Genomic DNA, 25,059 nt, shown 5'->3' on the forward strand with positions numbered 1-25,059 from the left:
GAAGAGACAGCTGTTTTCTTCAAGCCAACCTACAATACATATCACAACCTGACCATGGACATTACCAAAGCATCTTTACAGAGATATATTCCAGAGTATTAGGTTTCAATCTCCTGCAATAGTATTTCAAGGACAGCAGAAGAAGAAATATTTGAGTTTAACCTTATCTTGGTAGGTACTTTCAGAAAGTTTCAAAGAAGGTTCACAGAATATTTCAAAGAAGGTTCACATTATAATGAAACCCTTGCAGTTTAAGAGTCACTACTAGAAATGCTTCCAAAACACACAGTACATAACAGGCTTTCAGAAGGAACAGGCTTTGCTTACATTCATCATAGAATCCATAGATCCGATTGATGCTAGCACACTCATGATTTCCTCTTAAGAGAAAGAAGTTCTCTGGGTACTTGATTTTATACGCCAGGAGTAGGCAAATTGTTTCCAAAGACTGTTTGCCTCTGTCTACATAATCTCCAAGGAAAAGATAATTAGCTTCTGGCGGGAATCCTCCATATTCAAATAGTCGAAGCAAGTCTGTATACTGACCATGAATATCACCTGAATAAGAAAACGTTTACCAAGAATTAGTGCAACAGTGTAAAGAGCAGACATATCAAGAACTTAAGTCAATCACTTTTTATTAACCGATCTTAAAAGAAATACTTTCCTTAAAAAAAAAAACTGGCAATATGCATCAGAAAGGTGAGAACCATGCTAACATTACAAATTTAAGTATTTACTAAAAGCAAGTAACTTACAATCTGCGTGGAAATGCTAATTATGAAAACCTGAAAAACAAAAGCCACACAAGGAGTCTTCACAATTAAGCTTAAGCTTTCTAATCATGCTCTAATTTATTCAAATTAAAACGAAGTCTGAAAGAATGTCTAATTGAACAGTTACCTGGCCAGGAAGCCAATGTACTAAGAGAAAGTCAAGTCACATTATTTATTGCAATAACAGATCACTAAAGGATCTAGATTGACTGGAGAGAAACCAAACATTGTGCTGGCAGTGAGCACTTACTTCAAAGGTCAACTGCCTGTCCTCCTATAACACTGTTGTACTAAGATCCCCATTCCCTGGCATTCAGGGTAACTCCTTTGATGCAATTATTTATACAAAAACAGTACAGAGACTCAAAGACTGACAACCTTTGTAAGATATTCAACCCTGCAGAAGTATTTTAGGAAAAATAACTTACTCATCACACTGCCACCTTCAAAATTAAGCAGGCTTTCCATGAAATAGCTCTGTGCAGAAATTAAAACACCATGTCATATCAGACTAGCCAAAAGTAACCATCTGAGCTGCCCCTAAGGTCAAAGATAATACCAAAGCCACTCTACAGGAACTCATACAATGCATGTGATGTATTCCAGCTGACTGTAGAATTCATTACTGGAGTGACCGAATGCAAAAAATCCACCTAAGAAATGTTCATTACAGGCTATATGCCGATAATACTGACTACCTCCTGGTCCTTTACACTAAGCACGCCACAAATGTATTTTCACTTTTGTCATTTGTTCTGTGACAAAATACCTGTTTTTATTAAACACAGTTATTCTCCAGTAGAGAATTTGCTTCCACGACCATACCAGGGGTGACCTTATCGCTCTCTACAGGTACCTTAAAGGAGGCTGTAGCGGGGTGGGGGTTGGTCTGTTCTCCCACGTGCCTGGTGACAGGACGAGGGGGAATGGGTGAAAGTTGTGACAGGGGATTTTTAGGTTGGATGTTAGGAAGAACTTCTTTACCGAAAGGGTTGTTAGGCATTAGAATGGGCTGCCCAGGGAGGTGGTGGAGTCACCATCCCTGGAGGTCTTTAAAAGACGTTTAGATATAGAGCTTAGCGATATGGTTTAGTGGAGTACTTAGTGTTAGGTCGGATGTTGGACTCGATGATCTTGAGGTCTCTTCCAACCTAGAAATCTGTGATACTGTGATAAAACTAAAAAAGCAGCAATACCCCCACGCCTACAACTTTTTCCATAATCTTGAAAAGGCATTCCCAGACCTGTATGCTCACCAGTTCAAGTCTTATAGCTATGTACTCCAGTTACTAGTTGATGCTCTGTTCTTTATTTTTTCCATAATAAATTCAATACTTCCTTCTTCAGGCAATATCTTTTTTTTTAAAAGCTATTCCTTACTCCAGGAGGGGAATTATATCCTAATTTTCTTTTAATAATGATAAATATTATGCATTATCCAATTGCATGCGCTCTGTAGTTCCACCAGCTAAAATCATTTTCACATGCGCTGCAACAAGAACAATTCTAGTCTACTTGATATTGGAAATCTCCAGGTTGTCATCAGAAGGAAACATAGAAGACTTGTCAACAAGTCACCATGATGTTGAGTCTAGTGCTCTGAAACTGTTTTATTAGTACTCACCAGACCTCTTCACCATCAGAATTAACTACCAAGTAAATAAATATTACGCTTATTGTCTCGAACTACTTTCAGTCATGCACATGAGCCAGAATGACCAAAGGACTTACAGGGTAAAGTTTCTACATTTTGTAGAAACTATTTTGTAAAGGGACCACAGCATTTAACACTGTTCCATTGAAGGCAGTTGATAATTTAAAATACAGGTTCATATGGGCACAAGTTGAAGTCCATCAGATATGAAGCCTTCCGATAAAAGCTGCAACTATTTTAAAATGGACATTTACATAAGACATCTTTCATCTTACGTTAGAACGCAGTCATTCAAGATGTAAAAGCTTATTCTGAACTGACTTGATTACAAGAAAAGACAGTCCTATAATGATCCCTCAAGCGTTGCCTGAATACACTATATGGTAGTTCAAAGTAGTACAGCTGCCTAATTTGCTTTGGTGAAAGACATCATCACTCTTTCACTTTGAAGTACATACATCTTTGACAATTGCTCTAATACTAAATGTAGATGCACCTGACGCTTCCATGTGCTATCACTTTGTTTACAATCTAATTTAAAAATAACAAATGCCTTATCTAACTGTGCATTTGCTACCTTATTGTGCATCTAAGAGTCCTTTCAGCTGTCTAGATTTTAAGAAGTGAGAAATTAACTTTGAAGGAGGCTAATTATACTTTGCAGACTTTGACTTATGCACAATATTTGAGTTTTCACCTTTCCTTTATCTAAGAATATGTAGAGACTACTGTAGTCTTTTCCTCAGCCTAGCATGAAGACAATGTGCTAAAGCTGGATTTTCCCTTCAACTTTGTGTTATTAAACAAGCTGGTCTGGTTTTTGTCTCCCCACCCTACCAAGCAATTAGTCATTTAAAAGTGACTTTGTCTTTAGTACTTTTCTATTCTTTTATTTTTATGTTTTAATAATTAGTAATATCCTCTCAATGTAAGGAACATTGCTACATTAGGCCTGCCGGGAGGAAGCCTAGGAAGAGGACAATTCATCTTTGGGCATGTTAGTAACAAACTCAAAGACCGTTTCAATTTTAACTCTGACACTTTAAGCAGCCTAATTCTAGAAATTTACTGCTTTCTAAGGTTGTGTCTGCTGTGAATAACTTGAAGGATGATTACACGTCTGTATTTACAATACTTTAGTAACAGTTTTAAACAAGCCTGCATACCTATTAACAACAGTGTACTTCTGAAGATGTCTAGCATATTATAAGAGCTTAGAGATGTAAAGCACAGTTTCACCCATATTTGATGACAATGTTGTTTGATAATACTTGCTATAAAGCTCAAGGGATTTTTACATGTTAACAAATTAATTTACGAATCTTTCTTTTTTTAGATCGACACTTTCTTCAACACTATTTTTGAACAAGGACTAGGAAAGCATTCCATTTCATATCATATAAAGATCTTTGTTTTGCTTATGCTTTGAAGGGAACAAGTACAACAGCAAAGATTTGCTCTGTTTTTAAAGAACTAGCTGCTTTTTGAAATAACGATCTAAGGAGTAGCAGCAGCTCCACGCAAGCAGTCCTTAGGGAAGTACAAGTGACAGGTTGCAAAATTAGCACTAGAAGAGAGCACAGGCAGCTCTTATCGGCAAGAGAACTTGCTCCTGAACAGTACCAGGAACAACTGTTAACTGCCTTTTCTTGACTTAATCCAATCTACGTTGAAAATGGCATTTAAGATTGTAAAGACCTCAGTCACTAATTCGTACTGCCCAAGTCAAGGTCATTTGCCTATCCCAGTATCTTTTTCATTGGATTTTCTTTCCATTCCAACTAGCATATTAAACCTATGGAGGTGTGTACACTTACATAGAATACAGATATATGAAGTTTACATACCACAAATTTTCAGAGGTGCCTCTAGTTCCAGAAGAATAGGCTGGCTAAGAAATATTTCCCGTGATTTTATGCACAAGCCCCGAACTTCTGCTTCGGTCATCTGAACGATCTTCCCAGGACGACATCCTCGTACTGAAATGAGATGTTTAACAATTAAGATAGCTAGTACACCAAAGCACAGCAACAGCTAAGTGCAGATGACCTGCACTTGAAGTCTGTATCTGACAAAAAAGTCAGCACACATCACCGTATCTACCAAATGTGTTGGAATTATGTATTCCAAAAAATTCTAGAAACCAAACTCTGATACTGTGGTAACAGCCAGCACTTAAAGGTCTCCGTGCATGCCTGCAAGTCAGGTTCCCAGAAGAGAACAACTTAAGCTTTGCTTTCACCTCTGTGTGGATAAATAGCAACTTGAAGTGTTTAAATAAACGATCGGTTTATGCTAGAGTATTCACAATAGGCAAAAAAATCCTAAAAATGGAAATTCTGAAAAGGCTCTCACATTAACACAAAATGAACTTATTTAGGACCATTGAGTTCAACAGTTAGCTAAATACAAAGAAAAGACAACAGTTTGAGCTTTTAGTGGCTGAAATTATCACATTAGGAATATCAAACTAAACTACATTGGTGTTGATGGAATCTTTATTCCTATATAAAGGATCTTGAGTTACTGGAACCTCTGCATCTAAACAGAGACATTCCAATTAGCATGAAATTGAATTCCTATACTCCTAAGTCAGGTCTTCAGATCTATATTTAGTGCTCAGTTTTCAAGAGCATTCACATTACACTTCAACCACCATCCTCTGACAAGCCTACCTGCAGCTGCTTCTTTGCACAAATATCTGCACTTTGGCCCATCCAGTTCAGTTTTGCATCTCAGCACAACCCAAGCTTCAGATCCAAACTAATAAACCAGCATATACTAGTGTCTACAACAGGTCAACATCCTGTTCTGCCATCTGCTTCAGACAGAGCAACATTCAGCATTAAACAACAGGGGTAGCTACAAGAGAAGGTGGAACGAACCCATAGCAGTTCAAATCCAAATGTTTTCAAACTCAAACATATTAAGACATTGCTCGGTGAAAACATTAGTTGAATCTTCAGGAAGTCAAATATGAGATTTTGCTAACAGAAGTGCAAAAACTAGTTCTTCGCAGCTAAGATCAATTCCTCAGTTGCCCGTTTTCCCTATATTCAAAACAATATTAAGCTTGCACCTTTTATTTTCCAAAGGAGATCAATATCATTATCTACATTCTATAATGGGAAAAAAAAGATACAAGGAGAAACAACCTGTTCTAAAGACAGCCAGTACCGCAGTCCGAACTGTTAACCTCAAAAAGCTCTGCTCCGATTTTCATCACATGCACATCTGACCAACCCAACACTGTGCTATGATTTTTATTTTTGTTTTTTTTTAATAAGCACCAGATGTCTTGTTCAGCTGAGGTTAGGAAGCAGTCACAGGAAGAGACGAGGAGGCAGAAGTGAAGAATTATCTCAAGCAGGGAAGATGTGAAAGCAGATCTTGGGACAGCCAGCTGGAGGGCCACTTTACGCACAGCGGGGCTCCCTTGGAAACACCTTGCTCATCAGAATGCCACCAGGACAGGGCCGGTACAAGTGGCGCTCAGGACTCCTTTCAGGGAAGCTCCCCATCAGTACCACGCGACACCTGCCATATGGTAAGTCACATGCTTTTAGCTAACAACTATGTTAGAGGCAGCAAACAGCTTTTTAGTAACTTTTTTTGTTGTAGAACATTGCTCACGCATTAAGATGTGGGGTAACATATTAAGAGAATACAAGGGCAAACAGTCAACGTGATGGGAGAGCAAAAGCGTACAGGCTTCAGTTTCACCACATCTCAAATGTCTACTAGATGATGCACTTATGGATAGCCCTTCAGCCCCGAAGAGATTATTGGCAAAAGAAAAAACAGGCCTTGACAGCTTTGTGCAGGACTTGACTATTCGATTTGAGGGTACCAGAACGCTCCAACAATCTCCACGCTTTTCTAGTGCTTTGTTTGGGTAGCTTAAACAGGTTCCTTCCACAGATCTGAAGCTCGCTGCCTAGATGCAATAAGCCAGCACTACACAGAAAGCTCCCACCTGACAGAGCACAGTCCTAACAACCATTCCAATGGCTATCATTTATTGAAATGATTCTGCTCCATTTTAACCCCTTGGCTGTCTGATGCTTATAACACAAGATCACGCCAAAGAAGCATGCAGCCCAACTAGCTGCTTGTCAGCCACATTTTTCTTCCGCAAACTATGTATTCTTTTAACCTCTTTTGATAAGCAATCAAGTTTTCTTCTGTGTTTAACTACTTTCATAACATTTTGCAACACCAAATTAAAACCAAGAAGCAACTTAACTGTGCAATTTACATCCTATCTAGTCTTGGACCTTGAGCCCAGGAAACCCCACCATATACACCCCCTAATGTTACCACCAGTAGCCCCAAACCAGAGTCCCAAACTGAGAGTGCAGTTCAAGAAGAGCACTCGTACTACTTCAAATAGCTCTGATCCAATCAGCAGTTCTTAAGACGCCAGACTTTTGCTTTAACTCCCTTTGAAACTTGACGGGAGGTTTAAACTTGCATCAATTGCTTTATAGGACTGAGCTTTTAATGCTGCTGGATTTTTACACTAGACCACGCAGCCCGACTTCACATCTAGCTACCTGCCACAGTCAGTACATCCAGCGCCATGCTGTTAGCTCTTGACTTTTTGCAGTAGAGCCTTGTACACTGCAGCCCCTAACAGACAAACCAATGCAAAGTCTGGCAACCCGCCACCATGGTCGGATTCTCCAGGTAAGCAAGTTGCTAGAACTACATCAAGCACATCACTCTTGAACAGGAGATAAAGCACGCCCAATGATCACAGTTACTTTCTGCCCCAGGAAGGAACCTGGGGCACCACACCATGATGAAGCCCTCCCCATGCCAGCAGGCAGCAGCTCCCCGCAAACAGGTCTGCTCAGCACAGAGTCTGGGATTTCAAGAAGAATAACCACCAATAACATGCTAAAGAGCAAAGAAGTTCTCCCACGGTCCCCGATCATCCATAAACAACTTATGTATGGAAACATGAGAAGGTGCTGGGACCCGGGAAGCCTCAGCACGTCGCTGGATTCACACTGGGAGGTGTTGAAAGGTCAGCCAGCTAGTCATCTGAAAGGGCTGGGCCACACGCACATGAGCAGGGCCAAGCACATCTTTTACTGACTTACACTACAGCTAGAGTTTTGTTTGTGACTCCTCGACTCAGCTGGGCACTGCTCGGATTGTAAATAGGAGCATCTCTCACCATATTTAGTTTTGCAAAAGCCAAGTCCTCAAAACAGATTTAAGAGGAAGTTAGGAGAATCAGATCTAGAGTGTAAGCGGTGTTTTTCAGACTTCTTTGCAAATGGCTACAGGCAGCCATTACTAAAACTCGCTAGTCAGAGCTGCACGCACTGGGAGGTTTGCAGCTCATAAAAGGCTCTACCAGCACCGGGAAAGCCACCCATTGCCAATGGCTGCCATTGACCCAGAGCAGGCACAGCACCTCGACATTAGATATAAATTAGTCCTCTAAGATGCAGAAACCGCAAACAAGCTTTGATTTACGTGAATATCTTCAGAAGGGACAGCAACTCCTCTTGTAATTCACAATCCCATGTGTGCAGTGCTGTGCCAGAAGAAGCCTGTGCTGCAAGGAGCTTAAACCATGGTGATACAGTAGAGAACAAAGAATTAAAAGCAACTCCATGCATTGTACTGTCAAGCTATTATTTTAGCACACTATTTCCTGTAGCAATCCAAGAGATGCTCTAATCACTATTACAGCGTTCTCAGCATCTACACAACCTTCGATAAGCAACCTTAGTAAGCCTAGCAATAGGAACTGGTCATTTGAGAACGGTTGCACAGTGCCAGGAAAGAAAAACTTCTGCAAGGTGTTTGTTTGCTTTACTTTTGTTTGTTTTTATTCCTCCAAACTCATTCCAGAGACTAGAACGTTATGTATGGCTACAAGGCAATAGTGGCCAGGAAGGAAATGACACCCAGGAGCGCGGTTTGAGAACTGGTTGTTGCAAGTTGTACGGGCATCGCTTCTTTTGCCATTCTCCTCCATGAAACAGAGGAAATCCACTAACCTAGTCTGTCATCCCGTTTCTGGGGCGCCTCTCACTTTAAGTAACTAAGCTCCTCATTTTGTGGCATCACTAATAGAAGTTTCTTCAATTACTAAATCAGCTGTGGGGCACTCAGCTGTCCTAAGCATTTACACCATGCTCTCCAACAGCATGTGCGTCCTGTTTTCTGGACAACGCTCATGCTTTTAGCAGAACATTAGATCCTGTATACCCTTCTAAGGATCAAAAAAACGAGGCCAGCATTGCTCCCTCTTCCTCTGAGCTCTTACTTTGTGGGCAGACGCATTTGTATGGCCGCACAGTAAAACACATCAGGGAGCTCATATTTTCTGTCTAGCAGAAAGACGCAACAAAGAGGCTTAATCTAGATAGCTCCCCAGGCTGGAGGAGACATCCACTGTGAACTTGGGCTAGGTCTAGTGAAGGAATAAGCAGCTGGTTCTGCTTCTTTCGGCAGCATCCCCGGCCAAGGCATTTCTGGAATTGTGGCTTTCACATTCTATGTTCATTCTATTTCTCATTTCTATTTGCCAGAGCATATCTTGAACAAAAAGCAAACAAAACCACACCACACCACAAGACTGCAAGCAAGCAGTCGATTCCACCAACATCCCCCAAGTTGATATTCTCCCATAACATTCTCTGGAATGTTTGATGATTGGCAACTAACAGCTACAGCATTTAGCTGTCTCTCTCTTGTACCTCAAAGCATTTGGGAATATTTGACGAATCCTGAACAGCCTCTCCAGGAGTAGAACGGATTTGGAAGCCAAAGGCGATACTACCCACTACTTGGGAGAAAAAAAAAAAACAAAACAGTTCTGACAGTTTTGGAAACACGTTCTCAAGTTATCTGCTCAATTTTTAAAATCTAAGTTATAGGCTTCCATGGTTTTTAAAGTTAAGTATCCTGGATTGGATTTAAAACGTCTTCCATTTTCAAAAGCAAAGCTTCTATTCCCTCAAAATATTTTGTTATTTAAATTGTACAGCTGTCACCCAGAAGTATTTTGCACCAAAATGACAAGAGCTATGCCAACAATACAAGTTTACAAAGTTTCTGAATTGCTGCAACAAAACTAAGGTTAACGTGGCTTTCATTCCCACAGCAGCCTGCGGACAACAGTAAGGTAACTCAAGCCCTGCCACACTTTGCTCCATTCAGTACACAGCATACTGCTGAACACACAGCCAGTCTGTACACGCATGCAAAGCCCTGTGCCTTTTGTAGGGTACATCATCTGAACTCCACACTAAAACCCAAAGAATTAACTTTCTTGGGAGCTTTTTTCCTGAAGGACTGCACTTTTCCATCTAAGTGGTCTAAAAACACTAATAAATTTGTCTTTACTGGATGCCCTTGAGATAAAGTATTTTGCTGAACAACACGATTGCTGTAAGCTCACTTTAACAGGACTTATTTAACATTAAACAAAATGACCGCAGAGTAAGAGACTGCCCAAGCCTTTAATTTCTAACCAGGGAAATAACCAAACAAAGAAGTGTTCCTCTTCCCCCAAAAGTTGGATTTATATTCTTAAAATTCATACTACCAGTAGAACTAATGCTCAGGGAGAAGCAGCAGCAGCTACCTCAAGTTGCTTCAGAAGAAACCCAAATCAGCCCACAACAACACCAAATGCACCTACGTCAAGCTTCACCCACTGCATTTGCTTTTCATGGGCCGCCTGCTGCTTACTTGCACAGAGGGAGATTCCATGCACCAGCTTATGGTCCCAGACCTCCTGAACTACACACCATCCCAAGAAACGCCGGATCCAGGGCTGAAGGACAAGATCACAGCAGTTACTCCATTCTGTAAGTGAAACACTTAATCCTAATGCTTGTTATTGGCCTGCACTTACTGTGTTTGGTTAATTACACTTGAACCAAAAATCCATGCAAATAGCAAAGCACGAGGTAGAAGCCTCTTACTATGCTGTACTGTACAAAGTGGTGGCAAATTCTTTTCCAGTCCCCTTGCAAGGTTAACCTATCATTAAAGTCTCACGCAACACAGAATTTCAACTTCTTTCTCAAAGTTTGACTTGAATTTTCCTCTAAAGCATCAGTAACAAAAATTCCTAAAACTAGAGAAAGGTCGGGGCTGATTACAAAGTTACTTTGTAACTCATGAGAAATAGCAAGGAGGAAAATTGCTTAAGTTGTAATAAAAAAGCCAGGGTTTAACATGACATTTGCATCTCCAACTCCTCAGGTACTAAATATGGTTATGTAAGATATACAGATAAAGGCTTTCTATCGAGATTGATATTAAATTGCCCAAAACCACAGAAGATGGTGCTGCAGAACTAAGACAAGGTAGCCTATGCTGTAAGACAAACTGTATGCCAACACTATGAGAAGGCAGCAAACAGGGTCGTTTCTATGCTAAAATGATGAGGCAGATACAGACAGCATGAGAAGCACCTCGGGCTGTAGCTCGCAGCAGCCCTCCCTACGCGCAGAGCCCTTCCCAAGTACAGCATCTGACCTCACTGAGCTACAGCCAAATATAGTATGCTTGGCTTCACCCTGCTAAACCACATACTGCCTTTCTTTTTTTTATTGTTACGTACCTACTTTTGTAGTGATCACTCACAAGCATTTAACTATCAAGGGTAAAAAATCCTCCTATTTACATTAAATAAAGCAGCGTTGTTTTTTCTTTTACGCTGCGATTTCGCTGTACTCCAAGCAAGACCCCGAGACAAGTCAAAACTGTTGCAGAATATTTGAGTGAAAGAGTAACTGAACCATGCAGGCCTAGAGCAGCACAGTAAGCGGACAGAATAAAGGAACACCAGGGGACATTTTCTGACACCAGGCTCTTCTTGGCCTTCAGCATAATTTTTGAAGCTAGCTCTCCCGTTCGTCCTGCACTTATAAAGCCAAGGATGAACGGGCTCGTATCTGCACTGATGTACAAGCCCAGCAACAAACACCATTCTTCCTTCTGCTCCTTCTTCCCTGTTTAATACAGCACATACCCTCCAGGGAACAGACAGCTAAAAACAACAGTTTTCCTTCTCTCTCCAAAGAGACTATTTCAAGAAAATCTTTCCTTCGCTAAAAACTCCTTGTTGAGTTGTTCGTGTTTGTTTTCCTAATACAAGGGTTATCGAATGACTTCGCACCATATCAAGGTAGTATTTTTATTTTATAGTATTTTATTTTATAGTATTGTGGTTTTTCAACACTCATCTCCATAGTGTGTTCATGTTATTCTGCAGTGGATCGCTGTCACGGCTTTGGCTGGGATGGAGTTAATTTTCCTCACAGAGGTTCACATGATACTGTGTTTTGGATTTTTGATGAGAACAGTGGTGATACCACACCGATGTTTTAGCTGTTGCAGAGCGGTGCCTGCACAGAGCCAAGGATGTCTCTGCTCCTCGTGCTGCCCTGCCAGCCGGCAGGCTGGGGGTGCACCCGGAGCTGGGAGGGGACACAGCCGGGACAGCTGGCCCCAACCGACCAAAGGGATGTCCCCACACCACGTGGAGTTGTGCTCAGTGATAAAACCTGGGGGAAAGGAGGAGGAAGGGGGAGGTGTCTGGAGCAATGGCGTTGTCTTCCCAAGAAACCATGACGTGTGCTAAGCACTGCTGTCCTGGACAGGACTGAACACCTGCCTGCCAATGGGAAGTGGCAAACGGACTGCCTGTTTCTTTTGCTTTGCCCAGTAAGCTGTCTTTATCTCAGCCCAGGAGTTGTCTCTCACATCTTCACCTTTATGGGTCTCTCCCCACCCCACCCAGGGAGACTGAGCAAGCAGCGGGGCGGTGCTGAGCCGCCAGCCAGGGCTAGCCCACACGGACTACTCTTCTCTGCAGCTGCCTCTCTGTCAGGATCAGTTACGAACCCTGCAGAACCACCAGCACCACTACGCTATTACACCAGACCATCACGCTGGCTGGGCACGTTCATTTGTTACGGCAGTAACAGAATCTGAAATATTACTGACCATCATGCATGAGCCCAACAGCTCTGTAGCATTTAAATCTCAATTATTTCATAAGCATTTGAAGTTCACCTTTCATCTGAAAAACTGAGTCATATTCAAATTTCAGTCTTCGTCACTGTCTGCAAGACCTCTGCATTCAGAAGAAACCAAGGGCTGTAGCCTTCTTAAAAGACATCACATGACACAGTAAGAGCACTATACAACCGGCCTTTATTACGGTGGCTGCAAAAATCGCGCTTTTAGCTGAACGCTGCAGCAACATCCATTCTCCACGTCTGCCGCAAGTTTGACAAGCCTCTTACTGGATGAGCATCTCCCAGCCTTCGTGGTGGGTTCGGTACTATCAGAACTAGCAGCCCTGCCAGCCTCACCAAAAAATAATTTTGTTTTAGAGCAAATCCACATTACGTTCCACTAACTGAATTCAGATCATTATTTAATAGGTTAGACAGACTTAAGAGTCTAGCTTTGTCTAGCCAAGGTAAATTAGCTTGTACAGCAATATAAATAAGCCTTCTTCACAGAAATCCAGCTTGTTTTTAAGGCTACTGTGTCTCTGTGTTTCCCCAAGTCCTCCCTTCCACATGATAACCTCCTTAGTGTTTACCGAGACAGATACCTATATATCTGAAAGAACAGAAAGTCCGGTCCACCTGGAGGTATTTAAGAGACATTCATAGCACAAACAGGAAGCCCAGCACCCAGACAGGAACACAGCAGTGTAACTTCACCACCACCCACAGCACTCCTTACAAGAGGCAGCACAGCTACTCCAGCACTCTTGCTTTGCTACAGAGGGAACTTTTCCACGCATACCCAAAGCTTAAGCTACCTTAGAGCCTGGCTTAAACGTAAGCCTGGTGTGCCAGTTTAGCTCAGCATTTCTCCAAATATTAGGGCATTTCCCATCAAGGGATACACGGTGTGCCTGGATGGGGCACAATGCAGCACGCTGCGCGTCTTTTGTGCTGCTGACGCTCGTGTGTGTGCTCCTGTGCATGACCTGAAGATCCATCCACCAGATGGCATAGCTGGGAAGGTAGGAAGAAAAAACACACACACACACACACAACAAAACAACATACTAAAGCTAAAAAGAGGCGATCATCTTTTTGTATACCGTAGCTTAACTAAGCCTAACCCATGACTCCAATTCTTAATACTTGCACAAGAAAAACAGTCCTAGGGCTAATTCAGTTAATTCACTTTTGTGGTCACATAGCCTAAATGTTTTCACTAAGCTACAGAATTTTGTGGTTACATGACCTGTAAATGGTTGCAGATCCATTTATACATGATTTCTCTATCAAACTAAATCTTATTACAAGCCCAAAGTATCTCCATGATCAGGCGCACATCTAGAAGCACCAGCACCTCCCTCATTCTTCCAGTAAATAAGCAGGAATGGGAAGTCTGAAGATAGAAGAAAAAAAGAGAGGACATTGCTACCTTCAGTCTTTAAGCATACATTATACACTTCGACTTTATTTTCTTCCAAATAAAAGTTATTTATACAGTGCCACTAACTAGTAACCAAACACCAGACATATTGTACAAGAAAGTCAATGCATAACAAGCTCTTAGCATACCTTTTTATTCATTAAATCAGTATGAATTTAGGAAAGAACTCACTAATTGCAAGAACATGGAAATGAAAAAACTAGAGTCTTAGGACACTATCATCACGTATTAGGCTCAGCTAAGCCTCTCCAAAAACTGTCCCTAGTTTAACTCGAGAGCTAATCGGTCTGGCTTCCAGCACTCAAAAGATCTCTAAAATAAATATATGTTCAGGATAAGCACGCATGCACATCTGTTGAGGGTTAGTAGGGCGTTCTCAATTAATTCTCCCAAGCAGCCTGGCTATAAGCCACTTCATATTGACGTCTCAAAAAAAGAACCACATGGAGGGTAAGATGATCTATGTAGGTAACTCCAATCAAAAGGCAAGTGGTCTCGAGCAAACACAGTAAAAACAGTCGAGAACAACCCAATTAAGTAAGAGCAAGAAGACACGAGAGCTAGTACCACAGCACAGAAACAGGGTCACGAACCAGCAGCCCAATGACAACTGGAAAGTTTCTTGTTGCAGCTTTGTTGCATATTTGCTACCTTTAAAATTTATGTGCAGCAGCCACTGAGACAATCGCTGTTCAAACTGAAAGCTATCCATTTCACTTAAAGTGACCAAAAGGACTATACACAAACTGCCTGCTAACATTTCATAAAAATTACGTTTGATTTTTTTAATGTGCATTGTTTACCACTCAAAAGCCACATTTCCTCATTGTTTTAGTCCAAACTGAAGTGAGAATAATGGAGCCAACATACTTTTAACTAATTAATTGCTCCAGAGATAAAAGTCTATAGGAATTTTTCTGCGCAAGCAGCATGGGGAGGGATCCATACTCACTTTACCAGAACAGGTCAGCTAAGCAACAGCATAAGCTCCAGCTTGTGAGCTGCCAACTGTACAAAAAGGTTTCATTGTGGAACACTACTATTCAACCACAGCTTAAAATACTGTACATTAGCAGTAAAACAACTAAAAGATGTTAAATGGAAGCAAAAATAATCCAGACACAATACACTTTATGTTTATTTTTCTCCAAATACACCTTGGAAGAATCTATTCCCTTTCAGATACAAGATGTTGTACAAGGCACTCCTACAACTGTTTGTAGGCGACAAGCAGAAAAAGCAGAAAAAAAAGTCACCCTGTTTTCCTAAAGAGTCTTCCTAATCTGCTCAGAGCAGGGAAGACTGAGAAACGGCTGCAAAAATACAAGAAAAAATAGAAAGCACCGATCAGGTTGCTCAGTCTCAGTGCAACCAACCATAACCCAAAAAACTAGAGAGCTGCAACACAAGTATTAATGGTGTGTGCAAAAGGTATGAAGTATTTTAAAAGTCTTCATCACCTCCTCTTAAACCATTCTATATTTAAGCAACTACCAGAAGAGCAAGGAGGAACAGTACCTCTTGACAACTGAGGTGTCTCTACAAAAAAAAAAAAAAGACAACCAAAAAACAACCAAAAAACCCCATGACACCATACTTATTCATTGTGAAGTCCCCAAAAATACATGCAATAAAAGTCAATGTTTACTAGGTTCTGTTTTGCTTGTCTGAAACTGACCTACTAATCTGGATTTCAACATCCAGAAAATGGGAAGTTTATCTGTAATAGTGATCAGAGATAAACTTTGACTGACGATCCCCGATGGTTCTTTCCATACTACACTACAGCACGTATCTTGAAACACAAACATGACCGCAGCTGCCAAAGCCTTTGTGGATTTTAAAGTACTGATTTTACTGTTTATAAATTACAGTTCCACTTCTAAAAAGAACAGCAATTACAAAGAGACCCTCAACGCCTTAAAAATTCTGCTCTGCAATAACTCAGCTACATAAAACTTTCAGACTTATAAAACATGTTTCTCCTCCATGTAGGTAAATTTCTTTCTATAAGCCCTCTGCAGAGTGACCCAAATGCGTGAGGTTGGTATCTCCATTTGTGGCAAGCAAGCAGGCGACCAGCACATCTGTCTGTGCGCGCACTCGCATCTCCGGCGCACCAGGTATTTGTTGAATGTGGAGAGGGAGATTAATGCCAGCACAGGCCTAGGAAAACCAAATATTCAGGACATGACTTCAATAAAAGCGAAGAGGGAAGCCCTGGGCTCCCCAGCAGCAGGGGGTCTGGCAGTCTCCTCGTTTCACAGGAACCCCCCAAGCCCCTTCACGGCCCCAGGAGAGCCCGGGCGGCTGCCCCGCAGGCAGGCAGGCAGGCTCCCTCCATGCTCCCACCACACGGGGCTTATCCAGCCGCAGGTCTCCTCCAAGGCCCTTTTATCGTTATTCTTTTATTTTTCAGAGGAGCACAGGCACTTCGCCCAGGGCCGGGCGGGCTCCCCGTGCCCCGGGCGAGGACCGGCTCCCCGCCGCCTCCCCCCCCCCGGCTCCCCGCAGGCTCCCCCATCCCCCGGCGGGCTGTCGGTGCCCGGACACCCTCCGTCCCGGCGGCCGCTCACCTTCCAGCAGCCGTGTGATGAGGCTGTCCACGTTCAGCTCCCCGTCCGCCATTTTGTGGCCGCCGCGCTCGGTCCCGGGCGGGGAGAGGGCGGGCTGGAGGGCGCCTCACGGAGGAGGAGGAGGAGGAGCGGGAAGCGGCGGCCGCAGCACGGACGGCTCCCCCCACCCCCCGCGGCCACCACCACCACCGGTCCCCTCGGGCCGGCCGCCTCCGCTGGCAGCCCCAAGCGCCGCCGCTGCCGCCGGTCCCTCACGGCCGTAGCGGGGGGAAGCGGCCGCCCCTCCTGCCCGCCCCGCCAGCCCCCGCCTCAGCAGCCGCCGCCACCGCGCATGCGCACCGCGCACCCCCCTCCTCCGCCCGACCGCTCGCCGCGCAGGCTCCGGAGCGGGCTGGCGGGCTGCAAGGCGCATGCGCACAGCGCCGCCGCCGCTCCCCTGTGGGGTCTGATATCGGCCCCCGGCCGGGCCGTGAGGGGGTTCCGCTCAGCTGCTGGGACCGCCCGTGGAAGCCCAGTTTATTAAAAATAATTGAAATTTAAATTATTAAAAATATTTATTAAAAATAATTATAATCTCTCAAAACTGGAACTGTGCTCTTCGTAGCCCTGCTCTTAACGCAGTTGTCAAGAACCTCATAACTAATGTGTTTGTTTCACTGTGGACAGACCTGCTAACGTACTTTTTTGGTGATTTCATGTATACATATATGTATACATTTAAGATGAATGCTCTAAAAGCACGTTAATTTACATACTTGTGTCAACCATTGCTTGCCTTGAGTGGACAGAAAAATGTTTTAAAATGTAGGTGAGAACTCATAGCGAAGCAGGACAGCACGCAACTACATACATACTGACAAAATACATACGGTGACTGGCTCATCCCTCACACCAAACAACCTGCAGACGTTCTAGAAAAAAACAGGCCACTTATTTATATGGCTAAATACAGGTGTCAATGTAGAAACATATCTCGGTGAGCTCAAATGTGATTTTCTTCATCCATCTGTACAAGTCAGCAAAATCCTGTCACCTGTAGTAGTTTCAAAACCTAGTTTTTATCTTTTGATTAGGAGAAAATGAGGATGAGAAAAACAAAAGCAATTAGGACAAGGTGGGGCAGTGATTAGGCGTCAGACACTGGTAGGTGTCCAGACAGCCAGGTAAAAGAGCACTCTTTTGAAATACGTAGGCAATGATAATAAAGTTTCACTTGGATTCACTGAAGGAAGAGGAAGAAACTCCAGAGAAGAAAATTTATTTTGTATCTCCTTTTGTTGGCAGCGTACATGGAGATGCAATTCCGACTCGTCTGCTGAAAGCATACACATATCATACACATATCCTTATTTTCCAATTTCTGACAGTGGTGAAAATCTCAATAGCACATCAAAGCTTTGTCTTTCATTTTTTTTGTTAAACTAGGAAAAGCAATTATTCAGCTCTTAAAAGGATCTTCCTTATCCTAACTACTTCATTCCTGCCAAAACTAATAGATACACTCTCCTGAGCTTTTAGGAATCGTCCCAGTTTCATTTCACACTACTGAAGTGCTGTGAAGGTTATTTTAAGCCACTGCAACATCAAGTTCAAACATAATAGTACATTATCGTAGAACATTTTGCATTGACAACAGAATAGAGATACGAAATTATCATTCCCTGTGACATAAATATACAATTAATTTGTCCTCAAAAACTCCAGAAGATGCACAACTTTCAGATACACTGAGCAAAACATAATTCCTTAACAACTGTTTTTACTAGGCATGTCAGCATGTTCCAGCAACAACTCAGCAACATATCATGATATCAAAATAATTTAAAAAGCAGATGCCGTGGAACAGAACATGCTGCAATAGAGGCTGGGAAAATACCCGACTTCTTCCTTCGTAGATCCTGTGCCCGTCTTTTGTTTAATTTTACCGCATCATATCTGAACCCACAATGACCTACATCACTCTTGACATTGCGTTCCTGAGGACATCTGGCACAAGTGTAACTCTCTCAGTTACGCTCGGGTGAACAAGGGGCATCATTACATGACGAGGGAAGCCCGCTGGTGCTACCCTTGGCATTGGAAGTATGACACCTCCCCGTCCACCTCCTGGCTCCCATCTCTGCTGCGTCTTGGCTCCCACACCGCATTGAGGCTTCTCTCCTGCTCCACGCACCCGTGCGTGCACGCATCTGCACATGGGCCACCAGAGGGGAGGACAGTCGCTGTCCCTCGCTGTGCAACAGAACTCTGCAAAGCGTGCCCCCGCTTGCTTTGTAGCTTGAGCAGGGAAACGAGTATGTGACTTTCTTACTTGGGGCATAAAACTTGACAGATTCTGTGGTTTATTGTGGCATAATCCCATTGCAGCAAGTAGAATGAAAAGATCAGAGAATGAGGCCCATTGTCTTCTACGTTTCAGAAAGAAGTATTTAATGCGGACTGAATGCACTGTCTTTGATCAAGGGGAGATGTTCAGGAATTTCTGACATTACAGCATACACGGGTACAGACCAAAGATCTAACTGGTGATTTAAGTAGCAGGAGGACCTGAATGTTGCTCATGCCTTTAGCAAATTCTCATTAATAATGCTCATCTTTCTAAATTTCCTTTCGGTTATTTTGAAATTTCCTCTTATGTCCACAAACACGGCTTTGCTGCTAACTTTCTCCTGCTCGGTCTCAGTGCCATTTACCCTAAGTACCCTGCATGCCAACTTTCCTCTCCGGAACCACATGCTGTCTCGAGGTGTCTTTTAATTCAGTGCTGTTCTGCTGAATATAAGACTTGAACAACAGAGATTTCCAAATAAGTTGGCAAGAAATTGTAGGTTAGTAAGAGTCGTTCTCTAAACTGTGGCTTCCTAGACATGAGTTCTCACATATTTTGCTACCGAGATGCTTATGTCCCAGCTACAGAGCTCTGTCTTAACATCTCGGATATTTCCTACTCTTTTCTGGTTACCTTACGTAGGCTCAGCCACCATGTTGACCACTTGTTCCTCTTTAAGGTTGGTGCATGACGTGCACTTTTAAGTTATTTACTGTGACATCATAACCACTGCTTTCAGAAACCATGGCCCCAGCTGCATTGTCCTGCTTGGTCTGTCCTCAGTTACTTGACTGAACGCACATGGCAGAGTTTGACACCTTTCCAGTCCCTACAGCTCGTTTCTGACGTGTCGTATCACCCTTGTTGAGCCTAACTTAGGGCTGGCTGCGGCTGCTGTGTAGGTGGGAGAAGCTGTGTGGCCACACAGTTGGTTTTCCATCATGTAATTAGGAGCATATTCTCCCTGGGCGGCGACTCCGCTGCCTCCTCAGTGGCCTTGTTCAGTTTCTGACTTGCAACAGGAGTTAGCGATCCCAATCAGCAAAGTTACCTGTTTTCTCAGGACATTTTGCTTACAAAATATTCACAGGTCCTGTTTTTTTATTTTATTTATTTATTTATTTATTTATTTTAAAACAGACGTGGCAAGAAACTGCATCCGGGTGCTCCCAGAATAGACAAATAATGGGGATAAATTAGCACTATTTTGTTCCAAAACTTTACTTTCAGACAGGTGCAGAAAACCAAACAGATCTGACTCTGTAGCTCTTTCTGACCCTTTTTCTCACTTTCTCAGTATTTGCACTACAGCTGAGTAAATAGTAGGTTTCGTTATATTCTTTTCAAGATTTTAAAAATATATTGCTCTTCTACAGAGAGCTGAAATCAACTTTCCTGAGAAATTAGAGCAGGAGAGTCCCAAAATAACCAGTGGTTTGAATTCAGAGGCATGTACCCAGGATGCAAAAACTTTCCTCTGAACTGCAGCATCCCAGATGGGTCTCTTGGTATCACTTTTTGGAACTGCAGTGCTTTTTATAAATAATTAAATATCAGCTGGAGCAGGGAGATGAGTTTGGATCTATGTCGGATGAAAGCCCTAATCGTTCAGTGACAGAGTTGGTTCATCCCTCTTGATGGAGCTATTATAGTTTGTAGAAATAGTTATATATTAATAGAGTCAAAGAGGCAGGCTATTATTAAAGTAATATGTTGTAAATATTCTACATACATTTTACACTTTTTCCACTTCAAAGAGCTAATAGGTAACAGATTCACCCTCTGCAGATTCTTGTCATACATTTACTCGTGATTACCTGGGCACCTTTGGTGAGCTCTCAGTTTTAATTCCCACATTTGTAAAATGGGAATAATAACATATGTGAACCTCTACGGGTAATGAAGTGACATAACTGAAATATTTGAAATACATTATGAGGTCTTTGTTTGATATTCAGACGCATTTGCCATAATCATCACAGCTTTAGTAATGACTTTTTTTGATGAAAAAGACTTTTTCTGTAGATTCATACTGACCCTTGGTTCCTGTGAATGTAGCATGTCCTGATTGCCTCCTGAGCACACTGAAAGGGTAGGATAGGTCTGGATGTTACCTTATTTTCTCTGCAAGTAAACCAAGAAAGCAGCTTGATGATTTCAAGGACGACAAATGAAAAAGTGTTTTTTGTTTGTTTGTTTGTTTGTTTAAAAAAAAACACATAAATTTCAATCTGACTTGAAAGTCTCATTTTGGAAAGAGCAGAGACTTCTGCCCTATCCCAGTAGTTCCAGGCTGAGCAAGATCAGCTCTGCCTTGAATGCATGACGGAGATCCTCCAGGAGCCACATGCGAAACCACAAGGTAAAGCACACACAGCACTACATATCACAGATTACTTCATCGCTCAGTGTCAGAACTATTTAAAAGCGCAAGGAGAAGTTTTTTATTATTTTTATTAGCGCATGATACAATCTCAGTTCCCCTGGCAGCCTGTCCTACTGCCCACAAACTATCAGAAATTCGCAACACCTGCTGTGGCGTTACTCCCTAAGCAAGGGAGGGGGAAGGACTTTGAGGGAAAACAAGGCAAATAATTTGGGCCTGCAGGATCTGCAGACCTCAGTTTGGGGAATGTCAGTCAAGCTTACTATTCCTCTGCACTGGAGAACAAAAATGTTCCTACCCTCCTCTTTCCCAGGGAGGAACAGCTGTGAGAACTGAAATTGTCTGTATCCATTTTCCTAAGTAAACACAGGAATATTTAGTTTCAGCAAAAGCAGATGGTTTGTGCCCTGTGAATATGCTGGCATTTGACACTAGCTGTCAGAGTTTCACAGAAATAAAATGTGTGCAGAGCATCAGAAAGGGCTTCTTTAAACTCTGGGACTCAACTCACAAAATGAAAGCTAAGAATGCAGTAATAATATCCTTACAAAAAAATAAACAAAAAACAGCCTTTATCCAGAGATCTCAAAGTGCTCTCTAAATATTATTAATCAGACTACATAACAGTCCATGGAGTAATTAAATTTTGTTACGAGTTTCTCACAGGGTTACGCTAAAGAAGAGAAGGTAAATGAGCTCCTTTGGGTTATGCAGTGAGTCATGGTCTCGCCTCTGTGTGCTCTGACCATCCACATTTCTCGCCTCTTGCTAATGCATCTCTAGTGTGCCGTGTCCTCATCTGTATTCCCAGGGCAGGATTGTTCAATGTGAAACCATTACTGTTAATAGCACAGGGACAGGACTGTGGTGTGTGCAGCATGCATTGCCATCGCTGGGACATCTGAGTGCTCTACGGGGAATTTATAATATGCTGAAGCAATTTGTGAACAGCCCTCAAACCTCTTGCTAATGGCAGTTGCAGTGGGTGTTAAGTGTCTGAAGATGTTTAATTATTTGGCGATTTTTATTGATTTGTGTTGTTACTGCTTAACATAACTCTGTAGTAACACGGCATCTCTACCAATCTGAAAGTGTTTTCCAAACAGTACATAAATAAACCATACAATCCCGATAGGTACACCATTTTGTTGGGCAGCTGGGAGAGGGATGTGGTTTGCTCGGGATAAATCCAAGATTTAGGAGTGAGGCTCCGGGGGCTGCAGACCTCGGAGTCACTGGTGGCACATGGCCCTGAGCCAAATCCAGAAGTGCTGGCCCCCAGTCTTCGCCTGCATGTAAAACCAGGCTTGGGACCCATTTCTTTTTACTCATACCTTCAGAGTGAACCTGCACACCAAAGCACATCACCTTTCTGGATCCCTGAGTAAAATGCGTATTTGTTGTGACTCACCGGGTCATGCCTCAAACACAGGCGCGAACCCCACGCGTGTCCCGCTTGCAGGACCCGGCTCGGGCCTAAAATGGCTCCTCGGGCGCTGGGTGCCGGTGAGGAGCCGTGGCAGGCCCTGGTTTCTCCTGTCATCTGCAGGACGAAGGGTGTGCCACGGAGCGCACCTGCCCTGCAGTTGAGGCAATGCTGTAATTTAATATAGTCCGTGATCAGCATTTTAAGAGTTTGAATTTGCTATTTCTCCATTATGTAATTACATAATAATAGTAACTTAACTAACACAACGTACGTGGAGTTTTGCTGTTGCTTGTTATGTAAATCAGAGATATTTAGCAATATGTTACAAAATGGATACATGTATTTGGGTGTGAGATGTAAGAGGCTACTTTGATTCACGAACAAAAAAAGTAAAAAGGAGTTGTTGGGAAAACCTATTTTATAAAGAAAAAATTGTTTAGTTGAATCTTATCTTGTGGCTTATTCACTAATGGGGAAACTGCAGAGCTTCCATGTATTAAAATTAAAAAAAAAAAAAAGGCAAGCAAACTTTTCTATCTTTTTGAGAAATGCAGATTTTTAATTTAGATTCAAAAACTGGATGATATACACGTGAGAAATTTGAGGCTGAATTTAGATAAGGTAACATGAATCACTAACAAAACACTGGTGAAGTAGCTAATCTTTAGGCACAAAAGAACATTTATTTTAGTTGTTAATCTGCTTATAAGAAGCAGATATTCTTTAAAGTACACTTCAGAAGAATTAACAAGAAATCGAAAGTCAAATTTCAGTATCAAAATGTCAGCTGCCTTGCCTTCCAGCAAATTGTGACACATGCTGGTCACTCATCTTATTTGCGTGGTATTTTTAGTATCTCTCAGGTAATCTAATTTGTCCTAGATGTTCCCAAAATACTTTGTCTATGTATGGTAAGGCCCGAAAGAGCAGGAGCTGGGAGAGACCCAGAAAGCAGGAGCGTGTCTGTGAGCAACCTGGCACGCGGCCTGCCCCAGCCCCACTGAGCAGAGCCAGGATGGTGGCAGGAGGATGGGACGGGTGGTGGCGACCAGGGGAGGGGAACAAGCAGCCCCCACATGCTGCTGTGGCCAAACTGCCCCCGGCCATGGGCTAGCAGGAGGCTATGGCCCTGTGCCACCCGTCCGAGCCATCACACCGCTCCGATAAGGCACGCGTCTTATCGTGCCTTAGCCTGCCATCTGCAACGCACTGATAAGGAAACGTAGATGCTTCAGAAGAATGTAGCTAGGCTTAATTGAGGTCTGTAACATGTTTTGGACTCTCTACAAGCTGCCGCAGTGCAGCGTCTAAGGTCTGGCTGTCACAGAGCGTGTTGCTCCTAGAGCCGTCTTCATTCAACACCCTCTGCGTACTCACTCTTCCGACAACGCTCGCGTTCGTTATCCACGCTCAGCTCTGGTGCCATTGTGTTGCTTGGACACCTTCTAATTTAAATTTCATATTTTGATTCCTGGGTGATAACTTCAAACACCAATTTGCTTCTACCACGCTATACGTCCTTTTTCTTATTTTAATGAAACCTAGCAACCATATTGTAAATTGGAAATAACTACAGCCCATTAGACTATTGAAATCCCTGAAGATCTGAATTATTCACTATTAACAGAACTTGTATAATTATAGGTTAAGATATCACTTAGGCATTTAGCATACATCATCTCCACTGTTAATTTTTAGCTCTTGATCTGTATTAGTAACCTCAGCTTGCTAAATTAAAGGATATGCCTCCAATTAGCCTAAATTTAACATTCAAGAACACATCTCTGGTGGGATGATGCTCATAAGTTTAGAACATCCAGGCAATTTCAGCTGAGCTATTGAGGCTCTATCTCAAGTGGAAAATAAGATATTTTCTTATAAACACTTCCAAGACCTTCACAGGGGCAGAAGGAAAAGGGCAAAGCTGCATTTTGAATAAGGCCCAAAGCCAAAAGGCGTGCAGGTGCTGGTCTTTTGCCCCTGTAGAGGGATTTGGGACCCCTGTGCAGAGGCAGTGGGGTCAGTGAATAAGATTCCCCCCCCCCCAGAAAAAAATTAATAAATAAATATTGGGCTTGGAACTGGATGGCACAGCCAGCAAAACATTGAGATACATACCAAGAGAGATCTGATACAGTTGGGAAAGTAATAGCCCTTTTTTTTTTTTTTTTTTCCCTTTTTCCTTTAAGAGATTTGCCCTTGTTTAACATACCAGGCCTTAGGACACTTGTTTGTATGCTGTGCAGAAACACATGGTCTCTTCAGAGTCTGGTGATCTATAAGACACATTCTTCATGAGAGGAGTTTTGTAGTTAAGCAGTGTAAATCCCTCATTCAAAGCTGAGCTCCTCTGGGGGGCTGTCCCCAGGATTTTCAAAAATTAATGACTTTATTGAGCATCTTCATTACAACTAAATGACCAGAAAAGCTGGAATGACAGATACTTAAAACTTCACATACT

At 42.5% G+C, this 25,059-nt stretch overlaps 1 protein-coding gene across 1 annotated transcript in view; it reads right to left on the bottom strand.

Moving 5' to 3' along the window:
* The window catches only part of PPP1CB (protein phosphatase 1 catalytic subunit beta), a 29,480-nt gene extending 12,720 nt beyond the window's left edge, over nucleotides 1-16,760 (bottom strand). The window contains exons 1-3 of the mRNA XM_048079451.2: nucleotides 16,455-16,760; nucleotides 4,278-4,409; nucleotides 328-558 (exon numbers count right to left, since the gene is read on the bottom strand). Of these exons, the coding sequence (XP_047935408.1) occupies nucleotides 328-558; nucleotides 4,278-4,409; nucleotides 16,455-16,506 (415 nt within the window). The 5' untranslated portion in view covers nucleotides 16,507-16,760. The remainder of the gene's footprint in view (nucleotides 1-327; nucleotides 559-4,277; nucleotides 4,410-16,454) is intronic.
* Between the last annotated feature and the right edge of the window lie 8,299 nt (nucleotides 16,761-25,059).

The sequence above is a fragment of the Anser cygnoides genome, chromosome 3 (genome assembly GCF_040182565.1).
Source record: "Anser cygnoides isolate HZ-2024a breed goose chromosome 3, Taihu_goose_T2T_genome, whole genome shotgun sequence".
NCBI classification, from domain to species: Eukaryota; Metazoa; Chordata; class Aves; order Anseriformes; family Anatidae; genus Anser; species Anser cygnoides.